Source organism: Budorcas taxicolor, chromosome 7, assembly GCF_023091745.1.
Source record: "Budorcas taxicolor isolate Tak-1 chromosome 7, Takin1.1, whole genome shotgun sequence".
Lineage (NCBI taxonomy): Eukaryota > Metazoa > Chordata > Mammalia > Artiodactyla > Bovidae > Budorcas > Budorcas taxicolor.
Genome location: NC_068916.1, coordinates 38,604,612 through 38,626,127, shown reverse-complemented (window position 1 = coordinate 38,626,127; position 21,516 = coordinate 38,604,612). Strand labels below are relative to the sequence as shown.

Below are 21,516 nucleotides of genomic sequence, written 5' to 3'. Positions count from 1 at the left end.
AAACCCTAGTCATGTTACATAAATCTTAAGAGCAACAACAACAAAGTCCTGATTGACCATTTTCAATCACATAAAGCAGTCATAACACTTTTTTTGTCTTTAGCACTCTTTAGTATATCCAAACTTTTCAAAAGGGATGCTAATTCAAATACAAATGCTGACTCTTAAAAATTAGTCCCTCAGAATGTTCACAACCAGTCAAATTTTCATGCAATTGTATCACCAGAAAGTAGATCTTAAAAAATACAAAAGTCAAGAAAATTGTTTCCCTCAAATTGAGTGAATGAGTGAAGTTGCTCAGTCGTGTCCGACTCTTTGCGACCCCGTGGACTGTAGCCCACCAGGCTCCTCCGTCCATGGGATTCTCCAGGCAGGAATACTGGAGTGGGTTGCCATTTCCTCCTCCAGGGGATCTTCCTGACCCAGGGATTGAACCCAGGTCTCCCACATTGCAGGCAGATGCTTTTACAAACCAACAAATTTTAGTCAATTTGAGAAGGAAATAAAAAAACTAGATAAAAGGATATCGGTACCACCCTCAACACTAAAAGATAGTAGAGTAATATCCATAAAAGTTTTAGAAAAAGAACAAGTGGCCAACAATCTTATAGTAACCCAATGTGTGCTTCTAGAACAGAGATAAAAGTTGAACAGTCTCAAGCAGAGAAATGCAGGCCTCCTGGGTGCTTCTCAGAAGTCTGGCCAACTAAGAGAAAAATTGAAATAAGGAATTCAGAACTATAAGCACCACAGAAAACAGACTGGTGGAGTACTAAATATTCCACTTAACATAACTAGCAAAAATCAGGCTGTGTTTTTAAGCAGGATAATATTGATTCTGCTGAAAATGAGGAAAGTATGTTTTAAGCAGAGGTTGTGGGGGAGATACAGATAAAGACAGAAAACTTATTTTTCCGTCATAGAAAACTTTATAGAAACTAATATATGTTATCGGAGAAGGCAATGGCACCCCATTCCAGTACTCTTGCCTGGAAAATCCCATGGACGGAGGAGCCTGGTAGGCTGCAGTCCATGGGGTCGCTGAGGGTCAGGCATGAACTGTGCGACTTCACTTTCACTTTTCACTTTCATGCCCTGGAGAAGGAAATGGCAACCCACTCCAGTGTTCTTGCCTGGAAAATCCCAGGGACGGGGGAGCCTGGTGAGCTGCCGTCTATGGGGTCGCACGGAGTCGGACACGACTGAAGCGACTTAGCAGTTAGCAGTAGCAATATATGTTATAGTGAAGAAATATTTAACAGAAGTTCATAAATTCTTTTACTTTCCCCTTATTTGCTGCTGCTAAGTTGCTTCAGTTGTGTTCGACTCTGTGCGAACCCTTATTTATTCCCTTTTAAATATAAAATTGATTTTTAAAAAAACCACACACAATTATGTAACACCATCTTCTAGAGCTATTTCTATACAAACATCTGCCCCTTCTACCTACTTATATGCACCTCTGTCTGAAGTATTATGACTTAATATTAAGCAATGTTTTTTTTCTGATATAGGGCTTGGGGCTATTTAGGGTTTTTAAAATTTCTTATTTTATTTTTTTACTTCCAATTTATTTTTTACTCGCCTCCACCTTTACTGAGATACAATTAACATATAATATTGTGTACATTTAAAGTGAACAACATATATGTACTTGATATGTATATATACTGTGAAAAGATTACCACAATAATATTAGGTAACACATTCAATACCTCACGGACTTCCTTGGTGGTGTGGGGTTAAGAATCCACTTGCCAGCACCAGGGACACAGGCTTGATCCCTGGTTCAGGAAGATTCCACATGTTGTGGGCCAACTGAGCCCCATGTGCCGCAACTATTGAAACCTGTGTGCTCTAGAGTCTGCACGCTGCAACTACTAAACCTGTGCTCCACAACAAGAGAAGCCACTATAATGAGAGGCCCATGCACCACAGGAGAGCGCAGCATGTAGCAACAAAGACCCAGCACAGCCAAAAATAAAAAACACTTCAAATAGTTACAATTTTAAGCAGTGGGTGTGAATTTAAGATCTGACTTCCCAGCAACTTTCAAAAATATAGTATCATTAACTATAGTCACCATATTGTACGTTATATCCCCTAAATTTCTTCATTTGACCATATCTCAAATTTTCCAAGAATGACTTTGTTCCTTTTCTCTTAATCTTTTTAATTGTTTCAACTGTTTATCATTTTGTTAAAATTAAATCATTATTCAAAATAATAAAAATAAAACCTCTCCCTATTAGGGAACAAAACCACTGTACTGTTATCAGTAATTCAGGACATCACTTCCCAATACGGTTTCTAGTGGCAATGTGAAGAAAACTATATATTTGTTGCTACTTAACACTGCTAAATTAATCTCTCTTTACACTATCCATACATCAACAAGTTAGGTCTTACCTTCAGAGCACACAAAACACCAGCTAACATTAACATGCTCGTGATTTCGGCAGCCACGCCTCGGGGTAAAGTGATTAGGGCAGATGATGCTATTGGATGCAAGGATCTTTGACCCAGCAGCCAGGCAAAAGTCATTGGCATGGTATGCCACTGGGCAGCGGACACAGCGCATCAGTCGACCTAAAAATACAAGAAGCCAAAAAACCAGGGAGAGACAAAAGAAAAAGAGATTAAGTATAAAAGCAATGTTATTCAAGTCTATTTGCTAGCACTGGGAAAATGACATAAATAAATGGAAGCACTACTAGGTCAAGAGATCTTAAATACCCAATTCTCTATGAAAAAGTTGAGATGGAAACCATACAATAAACAGCCTTGAGTTGTCAAAGACACCACAACAGTAAGCAAGCCTGCCTCAGCAAGGATAAGCCCTACTCAAACCACTGTCCTGACTCTTTGGAAACTGGAATCAGCTGCAGACTAAACGGTGGTGGTATGTGTGTATACGGTCAGACTAAAAGACCAGATGGTAGAAACATTAATGGCTGCTTGCGTTGACTTTTACTCTGTGATTATTTTAGATGAATGAACCTCTCTACCTCAAACCCACTTGAGATATATCTTCTAACATACTTTACCAACTAAAAACCATTATCAGGCCACCTGAATGCAACCTGCAATAGCAACTGAAAAGGGCAAAGTAGCTGATGGTTAAATTGCAATTTTGGTCAAGAACATTACCGTATCTACAGGGCCAGGAAATGATGTTAATCATCTTACAGAAGGTACTGCCACTCTGCTTAAAAGAATAGCCAACACTGCTGCATGTTTCCTGCTCAGTCCCCATAGGGAGAAGGGAGGCTCTTTGGCCAAATAAGGATTTAATAGTAGAGACACTGTATTTGACTTTCAGTGAAATCAGTAAGAGACCCACTATTACTAAGCAGAAAGAATCTAGAAACTTGAGTTTACCTGTGCCCACATACAGTTTGGAAAGCTCAGCTCTCAGCCTAACTATGACAGACGAAAAAATTTTCAGGATAGGAATTTCCATTTTCAAAAATAAAACCAATCAGCACAAAACAAATTCTTCCCTATATCATGTCCAAATGATATCACATCTGGTAGCCACAGATACAGGGCCCACAGGAGAAGAAGACATTTTGTTCTGATGGAGGAGGATACCCACCAGAGGGAATTCCCTACCAGTCCAGTGGTTAGGACACTGCACGTTCACTCCCCAGGGCACACGTTCAATCCCTGGTTGGGAAACTAAGATCCCACAAGCTGCATGGTGCAGTCAAAAAACGTAAGATATCCAGCAGAACACCTTTACAAACTAAATGTCACTTGAGTTTCCAATATTTACTGGGCTTCCCTGGTGGCGGAGTGGATAAAAATTCACCTGCCAATGCAAGGGAAAGATTTGATCCCTAGTTCTGGGAAGATTCTAAATGGCAGGGAACAACTAAGCCCACGTTCCACAACTACTAAGGCCGCACTCTGGCAGATGTGAGCTGCAAGCACTGAGCCCATGTGCCACAACTGCTGACACCCATGCACCTGGAGCCTGGGCTCTGCAACAAGAGAAGCCACCGCAATGGGAAGCCTGCGCACTGAAATGCCTAGAGGTTCTGTGCAAAGCCAACAGAGACCCAGCACAGCCATGAACATATAAATAGTTTAAAGCTGCTACATAATGCCAGAGCTCCGTAAAGCACACGTAAAAATGTGGTGGCTGCTAGACTTGTCTATTAGTCTCTGACCTCTCACGGTAAATGCTGGTACGCTAACAAAAGCTAGACGCCATGAAGATAGATAATAGATTCCATCTGGAAACATCCACTGCCAGTGAAGCTGAGGTTCTGTAATTAGATTGGCCCACATAAGAAACACATACCTTTAGACGCAGAAACACTGGCTGGATTGGCAGCGTGACAGGTAGTACATATGTGGAGGGAACATCGGAAGCCCTTGTTTTGCATCACGGTGGGTGGGTACTTCTGGACGCATTCTTCATGGTAAAACTTTCCACATAAGGGCAGAAGGCACCTTTTCACATCTTCCCCACTCTGCTTGCATACGAAACAGGTATGTATTCCTGGGAAACAGAAAAAAACAAATTAATATAAAACACGAGGATTCACTAAGTGTTAACCCATTAGGTGGAGAGTTAGTGAGCATGAAATTCCAGCATGAGGTGGGGATGGAAGGTTGCCACACCATAAATTCCAGCATGGGATGGGGGTGGGAAGTTGCCCACACCACAAAGCAACTCGGACACCAGCTGGTATCCTACAGTTCAACTCAATTTTGACACTATCAACTTGGAGGTAATATCAGATTCCACAGGTTAAGTAAGGGTTCAGTCCTGTAACACTGTCCTCCACATCCACTCTTTCAGATACCAGTTTTAAGACAAGGTTGCATCTGTACTTCTGACCAACTGGCTATAAATCAAATGCTGGGTTCGATTATCTTGCTCTAGTGGCTCATAGAACTCAGAGAATCATTTTACTTACTAGATCATCAGTTTTCTAAAAAAGGATATAATTCAGGAACAGCTAGATAAAAGAAATACACAGAATAAAGTATGGGGAAAGGGCTCAGAGCTTCCAGGCTCTCTCTAAGCATGTCACATTCCCCTAATCTCTATGTGTTCACCAACCCTGAAGCTCTCCAAACCCCAAGCTTTTGAGGTTCAATGGAGGCCACATTACTTAGGCATGATTGATTAGCTCACAGGCAACTGAGGACTAATCCAACCTCTAGCACTCTCCCCTCCAAAAAGGTCAGGGGGAGATGAATCCCTTTAATCATATGATTGGCTCTCCTGGCAATCAGCTCCCATCCTTTAGGGAGATCCAAAAGTCATCTCATTAACATTAAAAAAAAAAAAAGGAAAACATCTTTATAGCTCTCATCACTTAGGAAATTTCAAGTGTTTCAGGACCTCTGTACCAGAAACTGGACAAAGATCACATATGTATTTATTTAAAATCATAATATCACTGTAAAGAACATTATAAGACTGGTCAGGATGACAACATGAACCCACTGAACAATCTTAGTGTTAGTATTAAGTAGGAATTTTAATACATGCTTGCTGATGTGATGTAATAGGAAGTATACACCCCCCACAAAGTACTCTTGCCAAAAGAAAGCTGACCTGATCTAATCCAGATCTAACTACAAGTTTCTGGGAAATATGGAGGATAGATAAACAAATTAAAAGGAAACATCAAGGATATATCAACCAAATTTAGAATATGGAAAACTCAGCAGACAAATGATCACTGTTCCAAGAAATAAAGAATACTAAAACAGTGGGTGAGGGGCCCCTCAAATATGTGCAGTTATTTGGATCCAGCTATAAGGTTTATCATGTAGGGGTGACAGGTAAGGTATGGTTTAGCACAGGTGCATGCTAAGCACTGAAAATGGGACTAGCCCAAACTGAGATGTGTAGTCAGTGTCAATACACACTGGAGCTTTAAGACCTGGCAAATAAAAAAGAATGGAAAAAATTTCAGTCATTTTCATATTAACACATTATTGACTGGAGCCAATGTAACACCATGGGCATTACCTTCTGCAAAAATCCCCCCAGTCAATAATGTGTTAATTATATGCAGATACATTTTTAATATACTGGACTAAGTAAAACATATACTTCTCTTGTGAAAAAAAAAAAAAAATCGGGTGAGGGGAATGGTACTGTTGTAGACTAAGAGAAATTCAAGAGATGAATTTTTTTTATTAAAAAATAAAATACAGGGACTTTATTTGGATCTCGATTCAAAACACTATAGAACAATATATTCAAAGACAAAGTGGGAAAATCTGAAAGTGGGACTGAGTAGCTGAAGACACACAGGAGTTACCATTTATACTGGATATTATTTAAGTTAAAAAAAAATATGCTAGTATAATATATTTTGAGTAAAATGAGGCCAAAAGTTGTAATTACTGAAGCTAAGTGATGAGTACATTCAATCTTTTTACTTTTATCTTTTATAGTTTTCTCTCTACTTCTGTATATGTGTGAGGAATTCTGTAATGAAACATTTAGACAGAAAAAAAAAATCTACCTCTCTCTGAGAAGCAGTATGATATAAAGGAAACAGCCCAGGTTTGAGAGGCAAGACAGACTTGAACTTGAAGCCTGCTTGTGGCACTTGCTGGAAATAGAAACATGTTAAAATTACGTACTTAAGATCTTTATAGTGATATTACCCAACTAATAATGATTTTATGAAAAAATCTAAATAAGTATTTGAAAAGAAGCTTTCTACTTGCCTGATGTTGAATAACTGGCAGCCAATATTGAAGAGGAGTAACCTAAGTTATGGTGTGTTTATCCTACTACAGGAAAACAGGGTGAGCCAAATAAGAAATGACTCCTTTATGCTTACTCTATTCACCTTTACTAAAACTAGGGTAAAATTTTCTGCATTCAAAAATAATAACCTTGGATTTCCCTATGGTCCAGTGGTTAAGAATCTGCCTGCCAATGCAAGAGGCATGGATTCGATCCCTGGTCCATAAGATTCCACATAATGCAGGCCAGCTAAGCCCGTGCTCTAGAGCCGGAGAGCTGCAACTGCTGAAGCCCACAAGCCCTAGAGTCCGAGCTCTACAATAAGAGGAATCATGGCAAGGAGAAGCCCACGCACCACACCCAGACGCCCATTCGCACCAACCAGACAAAGCCTCCACGCAGCAACGAAGATCCAGCGCAGACAATAATAGATAAATAAATAAATAAAACAACTCTCTTACATCACATAATACATAAAAAACTGAATTCAACATAGACTATAGACCTAAATGTGAAACCTAAAATCATAAAACTTTTCAGAACAAAATCTTTTCAACACTGTGTTTAGCAAGATTTCTTAACCAAAAAAAGAAAAAAGATTTAATCAGTCAATTAAAACAAAAACTTGATAAACTAACCTCAACATTAAAGAAAAAACCAAACCCAATTTTTAAAAAGCTTTGAGCACTCTTTCTTCCTCAAGACAGAAAACTAAGCACATAAAAAGATGTGCAATATCATCCATCATGAAATGCACATTAAAACCACAATGAAATACCACTACTCATCATCAAATGGCTAAATAAAAAAGATTGACACTACCAAGTGTTGACGAAGATATGGCAGAATTAAAACCATTGCTGATGTGAAGCAAAATGGTACAAGGACTGAATGTTTCTTAAAAAGTAAAGCTGACCAAAAAAAAAAAAAGTAAAGCTGACCATATAAACCACCATTCTGCTCTTAGATAAATAAACAACAAAATGCATCCATTCAAAGGATACACAGTGCTTTGTTTAAAATAGCCGGACCTGAGAACTATCAAAAGGTACATCAATAGATGAGTGGATAAACAAACTGCTATATCCAAACAATGGACTACCACTGGCAATAAAAAGGAATGAATTCTCAATACTTACAACAATGTTGTTGACTCTCAAGATAACTATTCAGAGGGATGGTTTCAAAGGTGTGTACACACACACACACAAAGAACTTATCAAAATGTACACTTTGTGTAGTTTACTATATACCAATTAAACCTCAATAACACTATTTTAAGGAAGAATGAATTACTGACACATACATCAACACAGATGAGTCTCATTATGGTGAGCTGGACACAAACTCTAAAAAAAGGTAAATCTAATGTGTTATGAACAGAAAGCAGATCACTGTTTAACCTGAAATTGATGATGGGGGTGAAGGAGTGAGGTACAAAAAGACTGACTGGATCTGATCACAAGGAAACTTTCTGGCATCATGGTAATGTTCTGAATCTTCACTGTCGTCATGGTTGCACGGGTGTATACATTGTATCAAACCTATCAAAACATGTATTTAAAAGAAGCACATTTTATAGTAGGCAAATTAAACTTCAATAAAGATGACTTTTAGCTAGCATATGATCCTGCAATCCCATTCCTGGGCATTATCCAGAGAAAAACAAGGTTCAAAAGGATACAGGAACCCCAGCGTTCACTGCAGCACTGTTACAAGTCAAGATATGGAATCAACCTAAATGTCTATAGACAAACAGATAAAGAAGATGCGGTACCTATAAAAAGTGGAATATTACTCAACTGTTAAAAAAAGAACGAAACACTGCCATTTGCAGCAACATGGATGGACCTAGAGAGTGTCATCCTGAGTAAACTAACGAAGACAGAGACAAACAAATACAGTATGACAGTGTTTATACACAGAATCTTCAAAAAACAATACAAGTGAATTTATTTACAAAACAGACTCTTAGACTTAAGAGAAAAAAACTTATGGTTACCAGCAGGGTAGGGATAATTAGACAGTTTGAGATAGACATGTATAGAGTGCAATATCTGAAATACATAACCAACAAGGACCTACTGTATAGTATAGGGAGCCCTGCTCATCATTATGTAACAATCTAAATGGGAAAAGAATTTTTAAAAAATAGATACAAGTGAATCACTGTGTTGTACAACACAACATTCTTAGTCAACATAACATTGTTAGTCAACTATACTCCAATATAAACGGAAAGTTAAAACAAAATAATAAAAAAAAAGGTCTTTCTAATGGTGCAAACTGATCAAAAGCCCAACTATGCAGAAGGCAAAATTACCCCACAACTATCTTGTCTTCCAATTTTTGTTTCTATACTGCTGAAAGTGGTAGCAGAAAGATGAAACAACTCAATCTGACATAGCCATCTACTTACAGACACCAAGTTAATTCTGTCTCTTATTTTCCACAAGGGCTAGTCTAAGCCTACACTCTTTCAACCTCCCCCACCACTCTCACCATGTCAAGGGAAATGTCTGTCTTCCTCATAATTACATGGTACATTCCTCTTTAATCTTTTCATCTCTCTCTGACTGTACTCCATCAATAATTTCCCCTCTTATTATGGAAATTTATTTCCCTAAACAATTCTCAACCTTCATTCTACTAAAGATGTTCTTCCTCCTGACCCTAAAACATCCTACCTTCAGCTCTTTTTCCCAGTGAAGTTAAGTTTCTGTAACACATAGTGTACACTGCTACCCATTCATTCATCTTTCAGTCTGGTTCAGTAAGGCACTCTCTCTTGCTTCCAAAAGCAGATCTCCTTTTCACTCTAGAAGCTCCTTGGTCTATCTGACACGTCTGCCTCTCTACGGCTATTCTTTGTTGACTAGCCCCTCAGTACCTACATTTAAGTGGGTATCCCCAGGCACTGTTATTAGCCCTCTTCTCAATACGACAGATGCTTTCTATTTGCACAGCATCGTACACACCTGCAGTTTTAATGACGTATAAGATCTTTATTGTCAGCCCTATTTTCTTACTATTTTCATACTATGACATCTCATAATGCTGAAAAAAGACCAATCTCTTTAGCACAGCCATGAGGTCTCATCTGACCACTCCTAGTTACTGACCCGATATACATATATATCTTTTAACTCTCACAAAACAGCTCTTTCTCATTTTTTTGTTAAACCATTTGTGCACTTTGTTAATTATACATTAATAAAATTGTTTACTTTCACAAATAATCATGAAGTGAATACATTTCTTACCAGTCAGATCAAGAAACATAAAATATCATCAGTAACCCAGAAGTCCTCCTCATCACTACCTATGCCTCGCGTCCTCCCTAAAATACCTAGAACTCCAAACATACTGAACTATGCTATCTATTTCCCAAATAGTTTACACTTTCTTTACTGGACCTTCCATCCTTCTCCTCCACAGACCAATTTCTACTTCTCTCTTAAGGCCAAACTAAGATACCTTCTTCTCTGGCACTAGTGCATCTTCGTTCACACAGCACTTTAATGTTCACAACACTTTTTGCATGACATTATGCTATACATTCATTATCCACTTTGAGTTCTTTGGAGGGCAAAGACCACACAGCACCTATCTCTGTGTCTGTAGGAATTAGTTAAGTATTACCACAAAAAAGTGTCTCTAATAAACAATTTTTTCCTACAAAACTTAAAGCTCAAAACTTCCTTGGAAGAAGACCTATCTACTTTACCTGTGCGACATTCATTGCAGATAAACTTTCCTCTGGGCATTTCAGTTAATCCAAGGCACTCCAAGTGGAAAGCCCCACAGCACTGAGCCTCACATAATAGCAGCTCACCCAGTTTCTCACAGTTCTGTTAGGAAAAAGAAAACAGATCTTTCTATAGAGAAAGGTTTTAAAAATCCCAAGCAGAAAGTCTTCATTAAAGCAAAAATTAAGAAGCAGCTCTGGCAGAAACAAAAAATGCCACCATTCATTCAGCTACTATTTAATTACCTCCTTTATGCCAGGAATAACAAGGTCCTGGCTCCCATCATTCTTACATTCTAAGGATATGAAGATACAAGTAAATGGATAGACAAAAATATCAGAAAATAAGTATCTGAGTAGAATTCAAATAGAAAATTTGGACTGAGTGGTTAGGATTGGCCTCTTAGACTGGGCTCTAAATGACAAGTCAGCCATATGATATGAAGGGACCAAGATGGCAGAAAGTACAGAAAGCCCAGAGATAGGAAAAACCATTGCACGCTATGAATCACAAAGTCAACATCACTGGACAAAGGCAAACAAAAGTTAGAAGTGGTAGAAATGAGAAAAACACAAACAAGAGCCAGGCTGTGTGGCCTTATAGATTATTGCACAGTTTCAGATTTTATTATAATTACAAAGGTGTGTCATTATAATGAGAGCTATACCAAGGGAAGGTTGAAGTTAGGTATTTATCTAAGCACAGGTCCCTATGACTACATGAAAAATGAACTGAAGAGGGGAAGCAGAGATAATCAAAGAGGCTACTGCAATCATTTAAGCAAGAAATACTGCCCAGTTGGATTGGGGTCACAACAGTCCAGAAGGGCTCTCTGGTTGACATCTGAACAACCCTTGAGATACATCAAGAACCATATGAGAGAGATCACCTTTCTAAATTAAGCTCATCTAAAACAGGGTGTGAATGATAACAGAATCTTAGGAAATAAAAATCTGACTTTGTTGCTTTGAAAACATTTAAAGAGTTATGAAAATAATGGAAATTCCCAATATTTGTTACACCTCTAAATATTTTCCCCCATAGTGATTTTCTACTTGTTTCCCTATAGTAATATCAGCAGAAAAATGCTAAAAATGAAAAAAGTCTTATACTTATTTTGTAAGACAAGAAAAGGGGAAAGATGGCTAGGCAAGTCTAATACTTTCAAGAACCTAAAGAAACAAAACAGATGTTGGCCACCTAACATAAAGTTTAAATAAGCAAGCAAGGAGAAAAGCTTTGGGAATAAAGGGCCAGAGGCAGCCAGGAATTAAGAGGGGGACTGCAAAAGATCCTGAGCCAGAATCACGTTTGGCCCTCCCATCATCTACTATTCATACAAATCCACCTTCATCACTCAAACAGGAAAACTTCAAGTATACTATGTACTCAAGAATAAATTTTTCAAATTAACCAGATATTACAGACTAATCCTTTAATTGGGATGACCATGTAATTCATCTTTCCAACTGGGACACCAGAACATGAAAGAAAGTGCTGTCAATAAAGAAAGTATACAAGCACAGCAGACTGAAACAAAGACTGATCCAAACAAACCAGGACCACAGGGTTATGACACCTTATATTATATGACAGTTTGGATGGGCTTAAGTCTCTGAGGACTAACACTACAAGCAGGACTGAATATCATCAACAAGAGACAAACTGAGTTGAAATTATATTGGCCATAATAATAATATTTTATACCTGGAGTAATTTTATTTTTTAGAAGTTTCAATGAGGGAAAAAGACACTAATATTTTCAACTTTCTATATGTAAGTTTTAATGTATTTACAAGGATAAATTAAGACTGTGAAAACAGAATATAACCAAAGCATCCATTTAATTGACTCTATTCCCAAGTAAGATAAAGGCATTTGACATTATAGGGTCACATTTCACAGAAAAGCAAGACAACATAGCAGTTAAGGCTCAAAACCCAGATTGCCTCGGTTTGAATCCTGGCTCCACAAAGTGACTACAAGCAAGTCATTTAACACCTGGTGCCTCGATTTCCTTATACAGTGTATTAAAAAGCAAAGACATCACTTTGCCAACAAAGGTCCATATAGTCAAAGCTATGGTCTTTCCAGTAGTCATGTACAGATGTGATAGCTGGACCATGAAGAAGGCTGAGGGCTAAAGAATTGATGCTTTTGAATTATGGTGCCAGAGAAGACTCTTCAGAGTCCCTTGGACTGCAAGGACTCAATCCTAAAAAAAATCTATCCTGAATATTCACTGAAGTACTGATGCTGAAGCTCCAATACTTTGACCATTTGATGTGAAGAGCTGACTCACTGGAAAAGATTCTGATGCTGGGGAAGACTGAAGGCAAAAAGAGAAGAGGGCGGCAGAGGAAGAGATGGTTGGATGGCATCACTGATTCAATGGACATGAATCTGAGCGAACTCTGGGAGACAGTGAAGGATACTGCAGCCTGTATGCTACAGTTCATGGGGTTGGAAATAGTTGGAGATGGCGTGGCAACTGAACAACAAAAATGATGATAATAAAATCTTATATGAGATTGTTATGATACCTAAATGATGCAGAATTCAAAAAGTGAATGTAAAGACACAACATATAATAAAAACGCTGTATGCTTATTAAATAGACAGAAAAATACAAACAGTAGGTTCACTAAAGTAGTAATAACTACTTAAGCAAACAAAACAAAACAGACCAAGAAAATCTCGGAGTGAAAATTCTCCTTGAAAAATTCCCTAGAAACCCAAAGATTCTTACACCATGAGAGGTGCAGCAAAATTACCTCTGGCTGAGCAACCACAGATTCTCTGCCATCTCAGATTTAACTTTAGGTTATCTACCCAGGGACAACACTATTTCATTTCTCCTTTTGTGGGGAGAGAGCAGAGTTAAAGCCTTAAGGAAGACAAGTAATTCCAACAGAATCATCGCAGAAAATTTTTATTCTAACCATGACTAAGTCATCAAGAGATGGGAGACAACGATTTCTCTTAAAAGATAAGCATGCAATCAAAATGCAAGTCGGCAAACATTCTCTACCTGACAGACATTCTCCTTGAGTGCGGCTCCACCTCCTCGCTCCCCCTGCAGTTTTTTAGATGCAGGCATTCCATGGTCGTTTTCTACACCCTCCTCAATAGTGTCCTTGGGGCTTGCAGCTGTCCTGTGTGTCATCAGTTCTCCCTTGCAGAGAAAAAAATAACATCCCACATCTGTATTATTGATGTCTCCGCCATCTGACCCCCTCCCTCTGGGCTGCTATTTGTCTATCCATTAAGCACTTACAGATGTTCAGCCAATCACGCGGGCGGACTGCATGCAATGTTAGTTCTAACCCTGCTGTGATTGGGCGGGTAGTGGGCGCCTCATGCCCTGCCACTAACTGCTCTGAGGCTGTTCCACTGGAACTTTTTGAGCTGTTCCATTTTAAGGTTTCACTAAGGGAGAGAAAACATTCTTAAGTTTATTTGATTACTTATTTGTCCTTCCAAGATCAGTATTTCCTAAATAATGCCCCCCTTGGGCATTCTATTCATATTGTTCTGGAAAGAAATGCTCTGCACCATAATGTATGATGCTGACCTGACTTGTTCTAATTCTCTCTTAACCTGAATTGGAAAGTGAGGGATAGCATCAATGACTTCAGTGATGCTCTGTAATGAAATGGCTTTAAACTTCTGTTTCCTAAAAGTCACCGGTTACAAACATTACTCTAAATTAAGTAGTTGGTGGTTTCAATATATAAGCAAATGAGTTTTTCCCTTAACTGTAGCAGTCTCAATGTTTAAAGGGCAATATCCAAGTTCATTTGGATCATGTATTTTCTTGGTATTGGTGCTCTCTGGTTTTAGAACAATTTTACTTCATGATGAAACAAATTATGTATTTCATCTGACATTTAGAGCATGAGGTGTGATCTTTTAAAAAGGTCATGCCCACAGGTACTATATGTATTTTGACTTACTTCTACTAGAATCAGATTCTCCTTTTCTCCAGTATTCCTTGTCACTACTAGCAGTTTCAATAAAATACTATTTTCAGGTAAACTCAAGGGAAAGAGGGGTGTGGACTCTATTGTGAAAAGAAGCTTCACTATGGAAGGTCAAAAGATGAGGAACTGAGTAATACCTCAGAGTTTGGAGTTTCTTTTGATGAGATGTCATTTCTCACTTTTTTACAATGCACCTTGGCTGTAGCATGCCTCTGTCGTTTTCGCTTCCTTGGTCTATCAAACAGCTTGGCAGTGCCTAGGACAGGACAACAGGTGTTACCTGATGGCTGATAATGTACATGTCTAAGAACTTCTAACCTCGACTAAAGGTACTTCCTAGAATTATGGAATGTCAAGAGTGAAAACAACCTTAATTTTAACTCTCTGACTTTGTAGATGAGGAAAACAGGGGAACATAAAAAAAAAAAAAGAGACTTACCCATTAGTATATATGTAGTTGGGGAAATGGCTATACACATACATATATATGTATGTATGAAGTGAAGTCACTCAGTCATGTCAGACTCTTTGCAACCCCATGGACTGTAGCCTACCAGGTTCCCCATCCATTGGATTTTCCTGGCAAGAGTACTGGAGTGGGTTGCCATTTCCTTCTCCAGAGGATCTTCCTGACCCAGGGATCGAACCCGGGTCTCCCACATTGTAGGCAGATGCTTTAGCATCTGAGGTACCAGGGAAGTACGTATGTATGGGTATATATATATGTTCTGTTTCATACAGATTAAACAGTAAATGTATAGATTATTCAAGCAATTTCATTTTATGTGATTGATATGAAAGATTTTCTAGTTCCAGAAAGGACTTTAATATCGTTCAGATAGGGAGGAAATGCATTTAGTAGTCAGGTAAAGATAACTAAAACCAGGCCTCCAATTAAGACAATAAAGTATATCACTCTCTGACTTAAGGATTTACATAAAAAATTGAAATACATAAGATCTGGCTTACAGGAGGAGAGACGAACACCTCCCTACCCCAATCAATACATCTATCAGCCAAACAGATATATTCATGCAGCGGTATTATAATCTTGAACATCCAACAGTATAAAATAAATGCCTAGTCTGACATATTGAGAAGATGGTCTAGATTCTCCTTCAATTTATATTCTACACAGTTCCACTTTCTGTTATAGAAGCATTAGGAGGACTCTAAAGAGGTATTTTGTAAAATGTTCCGGGATATTTAGGCTAGATATCAACATGAAGGCTGGACTTTGGAAGACTGCTTTAGGGTTCTCTTCTTGAACTGCCTGATCGAGACGGAGAAGCTCTGCTATCAAAGCAGCTGACAAAGCAGCTGTCTTTACTAAGAGTAAAAAGGAAGAGTCAATATGGTGGCAGAATAAAGGTTCAAATTTCTCACAAATTAAAACACTTAGATGAAGAGTCAATATGGTGGCAGAATAAAGGTTCAAATTTCTCACAAATTAAAACACTTAGATGAAACTTACAAAAGATTATGTACAGGCAGTAGGTTTTACAAAAAGCTGAAGTACAAGTGTATACAGGAAGAGCTGATGGCATTTTGAAAGTACTTTTTGTTATTTAAATCAAACAAACAAATTTACCACCCTATATAACTATATAACTGCATACAGGGTTAAAATAAGTTAATATACCGCTAAACTTACTTGCTGAAAAACTTAATAATCACAGATCACATTTACAGAAGTGTACACTGAAGACCACAAAAAATACAATCTCCCCATAATACCTTTTGCTGATAGACCATATCTGATGCACCGTGCTCAAATATAGGCTAATATTTCAGGAATGACACATTAGTACATGGCACTGGCAGACAACATGATCAAAGGGGTAGAAAGAATTCGAATGGAGAAAAAAGAAAACACAGAGTGGGTAACGAGACAGTAGTGTGGCAATAAATTTGGTCAGATTTGAACATCCCAACTCTGCCAGCCTCTTTCATCTTCATGTTTCTTCTACAAATAGAGATAATATAGATAATATCCCAATTCTTGAAATGCTTTAGACTGATTAAAGGTAACAGTCCTTAAGCAAAGAACGTGGTAGATACTGTAACTGTTTTATTTCATCTGTTATTAAACGAAGCGCTGTCAATTCTTCCTGTGGGCAGAAACAAGGTGACCAAGCACAAGTTCCAGGAAACAGATTTAAATTTAATCCAGAAGATTCCCAAGGCCTTAGGATGCAACTATAATAGACTAGGCTCAAATGTTTAAACTCTTCTCTGACCAAGGTCACAGGTGTGATAAAAGAATACAAGACCATGAAAGACTTAAGATGATTTGCAATTTCCCCTTAACTCAAATTCTCTATTTCTATTCCACAGAAATAAAAACTGAATCAAAGCCAAGAAAGTAATGAATGATGCAGTATAGAGAATTATCTAATAAGAATAGGAACTGATTTTTCTCTGCTATTCTTAACATTTCCTTAATGCTAATATAATTCTAATAACATTTAACTAATTTCAGCATAAAGATGGAAATGAATCAATACAATTTCCTAGTGTTATTTGAAGCACATATTGAGCAAACAAGTCTTAGAACTTGCAATCTCACTGTTCTCACTTAGCCGACTTCACAGTTATTTCTGTAATCCATTTTTTAAATCTCAAGATACTCACCTCCACCAAACTCTTTAGAACGAGGTGCAACACACGATTCATTAATGTCATTCTCCAAGTGACCAGCTTCATAACACTGTAAATAAGTAAGATGCATCGTGTTTTACACAGGAGTAGAAATTAAATCCTTTACATTATATGCCAAAAGTTGGACTGCCTATTGACATAGATATAGAATCTTAGCTATTTTGGACAATTAAAGGAACAGTACAACAATAAAGAAACTTTGTGACGGAAAGCATCAGATTATTTTAATCCTCTAAAACTCAAGACCACCACATGGGGCAGACAGGCATTGGGCGGGCAGGAGGCGTGCACACAAACAGGACACTGGCGTACTCAAGAGATTTCCAGTGTATAGAGCATATACAGAACACTGTTCTCATTGAAGTAGGAGTGAAAAAGTATGTGGTCATATACCCACCAGCTCAATTCTATTCCATGCCACCCTGTATTTAAAATCTACCTTCCTAATATTATACTTACGGCCACTGGATTTTACAGAGACTTATTTACTTGGTGAAATCTAAACATAGAAAGTTTGTATCATAGAAAGTATTTCTAATTCAAGTTGCTATCCATTAAGAAATATAAATTAAAACAACATGGAAACTAAAAACAAAACACTTAAAATATTGTGAATTCCCTGGCAGTCTAGCAGTTGGGACTCCACGCTTTCACTGCCAAGGGTCCCTGGTTGGGGAAGTATCAATAGGATTCCACAAGCCATGCACCATGGCCAAAAAAAAGCCAACCTTAAACATCAAGAATAATTTACTACACATTTTATTCCCCTACTACTAATGCCTGTATCAATTAGTTCTATTCCAAGAAAATGTCTTCTCCTACAAGAATAATATTCTTCATCATGACTGTAAAAATTTAGTGGCCACAAAAGCAAATTTAACAGATACTATTCTTGCTATGAAGTTCCCAGAGTTTGAGGTCAAAACAACATAAAATGCAGCTGTGAATTTCTGAATGCTTCTTATATACATTAATAAACTATAAGAATGTAACTTTCCTAATGTTCAGTGTAGATCAGTCTTATAAAGTCAAATAAAATCAAAGAGCTAATGTTAGGTATCTAGTTAAAAGGAACAAAACACCAGTAGAGAAACACACAAAATAGATTACATAATATAAAGAAAACTACCATTTATATTACTTTGATAACTAATTCATACTTCATTGTTTAACACTAACCCAAAAGTTATGGGACAAACAAAATCAGAATGTTCCCAAAACTATAGTCAGAGAACAATACAGAAAATATTCTAATGTCTGATATCAACAACTTTGTTAAGTTAAAATAGAAATAACAAGGTACATACAAACAAATCACACTATGTGAATAAAAATCCATCTGCTCTGCTTGTAATAAAAAAGACCACAGAACTCTGTAAGTGCCTTGGAGGGTACATGGAAGATTCCATTAATTTATTTTATGTGTAGCCTGGTGTGTATATGTATGAAGTCAGTGCACTCTTAAAGTACCAGTACCGCAACAGACTACCTCTTTCTCTGAAGCCACCGACTGATCCATTTATAGGAAAGATGTGGCCTGCCTGTTAACCCATGACAAAGTCTCAAGATTGAGCTGAATCATGGTTTCAACCTGATGGTTTCAAAATACAGTTTGGAGTGGCCAGGAATTTAACTGTGAAGTTGACTAGGTCAGACAGGAGAATTGACTTAGAGGCAACTTTTCTCCAGAGTCTGGGTCTAGCCATCACCAACAATTCTCGTTTTCACTTGTTCTAGCACCAAATCTGATTCCCATCTCCCTACCAAAAAACTAAAAATGCAACAGTGACAGGGACATTAATTATATTTAATGCTTAAAGAAACCAAAAATATGTAAGAGAATTGGATAGCAATAGAGATTTTTAACTAATGGTACTAAAACAACTGGATATGCACTTCAAAACTCCATCTCAAAAAATGAAGATCTACCCTGGAGAAAGAAATGGCAACCCACTCCAGTATTCTTGCCTGGGAAATCCCAAGGAGAGACGAGCCTGGTGGGCTACAGTTCATGGTGTTGCAAAGAACTGGACATGACTCAGGGACTAAACAACAGCAACAACTTCAAACAAAATGACCTCATGGGCTTCACTTCCCAAGTGGGATTTCTGGATGCTAAGACCCCGTGTGAGTGGCTTGTACCTCCTCATTCAACAGGTTATCATCTGCATATTCTTTTTTTATTTTGGTGTTTTCAAACTTGTTTTTAAATTAATTTTTTAATTGAAGTATAGTTGATTAACAATGTTGTATTAATTTCAGGTGTATAGCAGTGATTCAGTTGTATACAACACATAACTTTTTTCAGAATCTTTTCTCTTATAGGTTATTAGTAATACAAAATATTGAGTTGAGTTCCCTGTGCTATACAGTAGGTCCTTGTTGGTTGTCTATTTTTTATATGGTAGTGTGTATATGTTAATCGCAAACTCCTAATTTATCCCTCCCCCTCCTTTCCCCTTTGGTAACTATAAGTTTATTTTCTTTGTCTCTGCGTCTGTTTGTTTTTTACATGTTCATTTGCATCATTTTTTTAGATTCCACATGTAAGTGATATCATATGATATTGTCTCTCTTGTTTGGTTCACTTAGTACCATCATCTCTAGGTCCAAGCAGCTGCTGCAAATGGCATCGTTTCATTCTATAACCTGCATAGTTTCCATCCAACACACTAGCTCCAGCTTCTCAATGCACCTGCGGGAGCTCAGGCAAAACAATGCAGACACTGACTGCTGTGAGGCTGAGAGAATCAAAGCAGACCCTGGGGTCTGAGTTAAAGTGACCACTGACCCAGATAAGGACTCTTCCTCCAGGCATCATGTTGCTGGTCAATGGAGGTTCCAGCATCCCCTTCATTCTTATTCAAACTATAGAGATGAATCCCCGAACCTTCCCCTGAGACCATGTGTATGAGTATGAGTGAGTGAAGGAATGAGTGTATGACATCAGAAGAAGATGACTGTCTTAGCCTCTCAGAGCAGGACATGCTCAACTCAGGTAGAAGAATTTGAAAAAGACCATGTCCCAGCGGATTCATGTCAATGTATGGCAAAACCAATGCAATATTGTAAAGTAAATAAATAAATAAATAAAACTAAAAAAAAGGGAAAAAGAAAAAAAGACTGTGTTCCCATTTTGATCACTGATGGCACCCGCTCTGCCTTCCTTGGAACTGGATAAGCCTGAAAGTCCTACCGCAATGGAACCTCCAACTTTTATCAGTCTTTCTCTCTGGACAAGACACTGAAGAGAATGGGGGCTACCAATTTTCCTGGGGCTTCCCCCCAGATCTCCTCAGAGACCTGCTGACCCAGAGGACAGTACCAATCATGCCCAGGAGCAGGGGTACCTTCAGGAAGACCAGGAGCAGGAAGTGGATGCTGCCCAGCAGGGACCTGTGGGGGACATGGTGACAGGAAATGAGTTGCTCCAGGCCCCCTCCTCCCAGCTCTCTGGGTGCCTGGGTGCTGGTTCCAATAACCTACGTGAGGGGCAGCCTTGGCCCCTACGGTGACAATGGACTTCACTCCCCCAGACTCTCCTTCTTCATTTCTCACTGTTCTTACCCTTGCTGCTCTACTGAGCAGGAAAGGACTAGTGTCCTCATAGGAAGAGCTTAGAACACAGACACACGAAGGGGAAGCCCCGTGATGCCATGGGGAGGAAGACGGACGTCTACAAGCCACGGAGAGAGGCCTTAGAAGAAAGGAATTCTGCTGAAACCTTGATCCCAGACTCTGGCCGCCAGAGTTGTACAAAAATTAATGTTGTGTGAGCTGCCTGGCCTGTGTTGCTTTGTCAGGGCAGCCCAACTAATGCAAGTATTATCTCTTATTCTTCACTCTTCACAGAAATTTATCAAATAAAGTCATTAATCATTTTTTAAAAAAAAGAATATCTACACATAAATTCAAAATCATAAAATCTCTAAAGAAATCACAACAAGTACATCTTTGTGTCAATGTGGTAAGCAAAGATTTCTTGAAATAAACATAAAATATAAATCATAAAAAAAACTTCAAAAATTCCTTTTCATGAAAGATACAACTTAAAAATGAACAGGCAAAAAAAAAAAAAAAATGAACAGGCAACCATCAGACTGGGAAAAAATATTTACAGTATATATACCTGACAACAGACTCATATTCCAAATACAAAAAGTACTCCTAAAAAGGCAACTATAAAAAAGCTGAACAGCCCAACCAAAAATATGTGCGCTTGAATAGTTGTTTGACCATAGGAATGGTCAGTAAGCACATAACAAGGGGCTCAAAATCATTAGTCGCTAGAGAATACAAATTAAAACCATAATTAGGTATCATTTCATATCCACTACAATGGCTAAATTTTAAAAAGACCAGTAAACAAAATGCTATTAAAGATGTGGAGCAA

The 21,516-nt window shown here is 38.1% G+C and overlaps 1 protein-coding gene across 1 annotated transcript in view; it reads right to left on the bottom strand.

Annotated features, from left to right (window-relative positions):
- NSD1 (nuclear receptor binding SET domain protein 1) overlaps positions 1-21,516 on the bottom strand; it is a 143,926-nt gene that overhangs the window by 29,419 nt on the left and 92,991 nt on the right. The window contains exons 9-14 of the mRNA XM_052644077.1: positions 17,097-17,172; positions 14,600-14,718; positions 13,511-13,654; positions 10,458-10,581; positions 4,310-4,510; positions 2,410-2,589 (exon numbers count right to left, since the gene is read on the bottom strand). Of these exons, the coding sequence (XP_052500037.1) occupies positions 2,410-2,589; positions 4,310-4,510; positions 10,458-10,581; positions 13,511-13,654; positions 14,600-14,718; positions 17,097-17,172 (844 nt within the window). The remainder of the gene's footprint in view (positions 1-2,409; positions 2,590-4,309; positions 4,511-10,457; positions 10,582-13,510; positions 13,655-14,599; positions 14,719-17,096; positions 17,173-21,516) is intronic.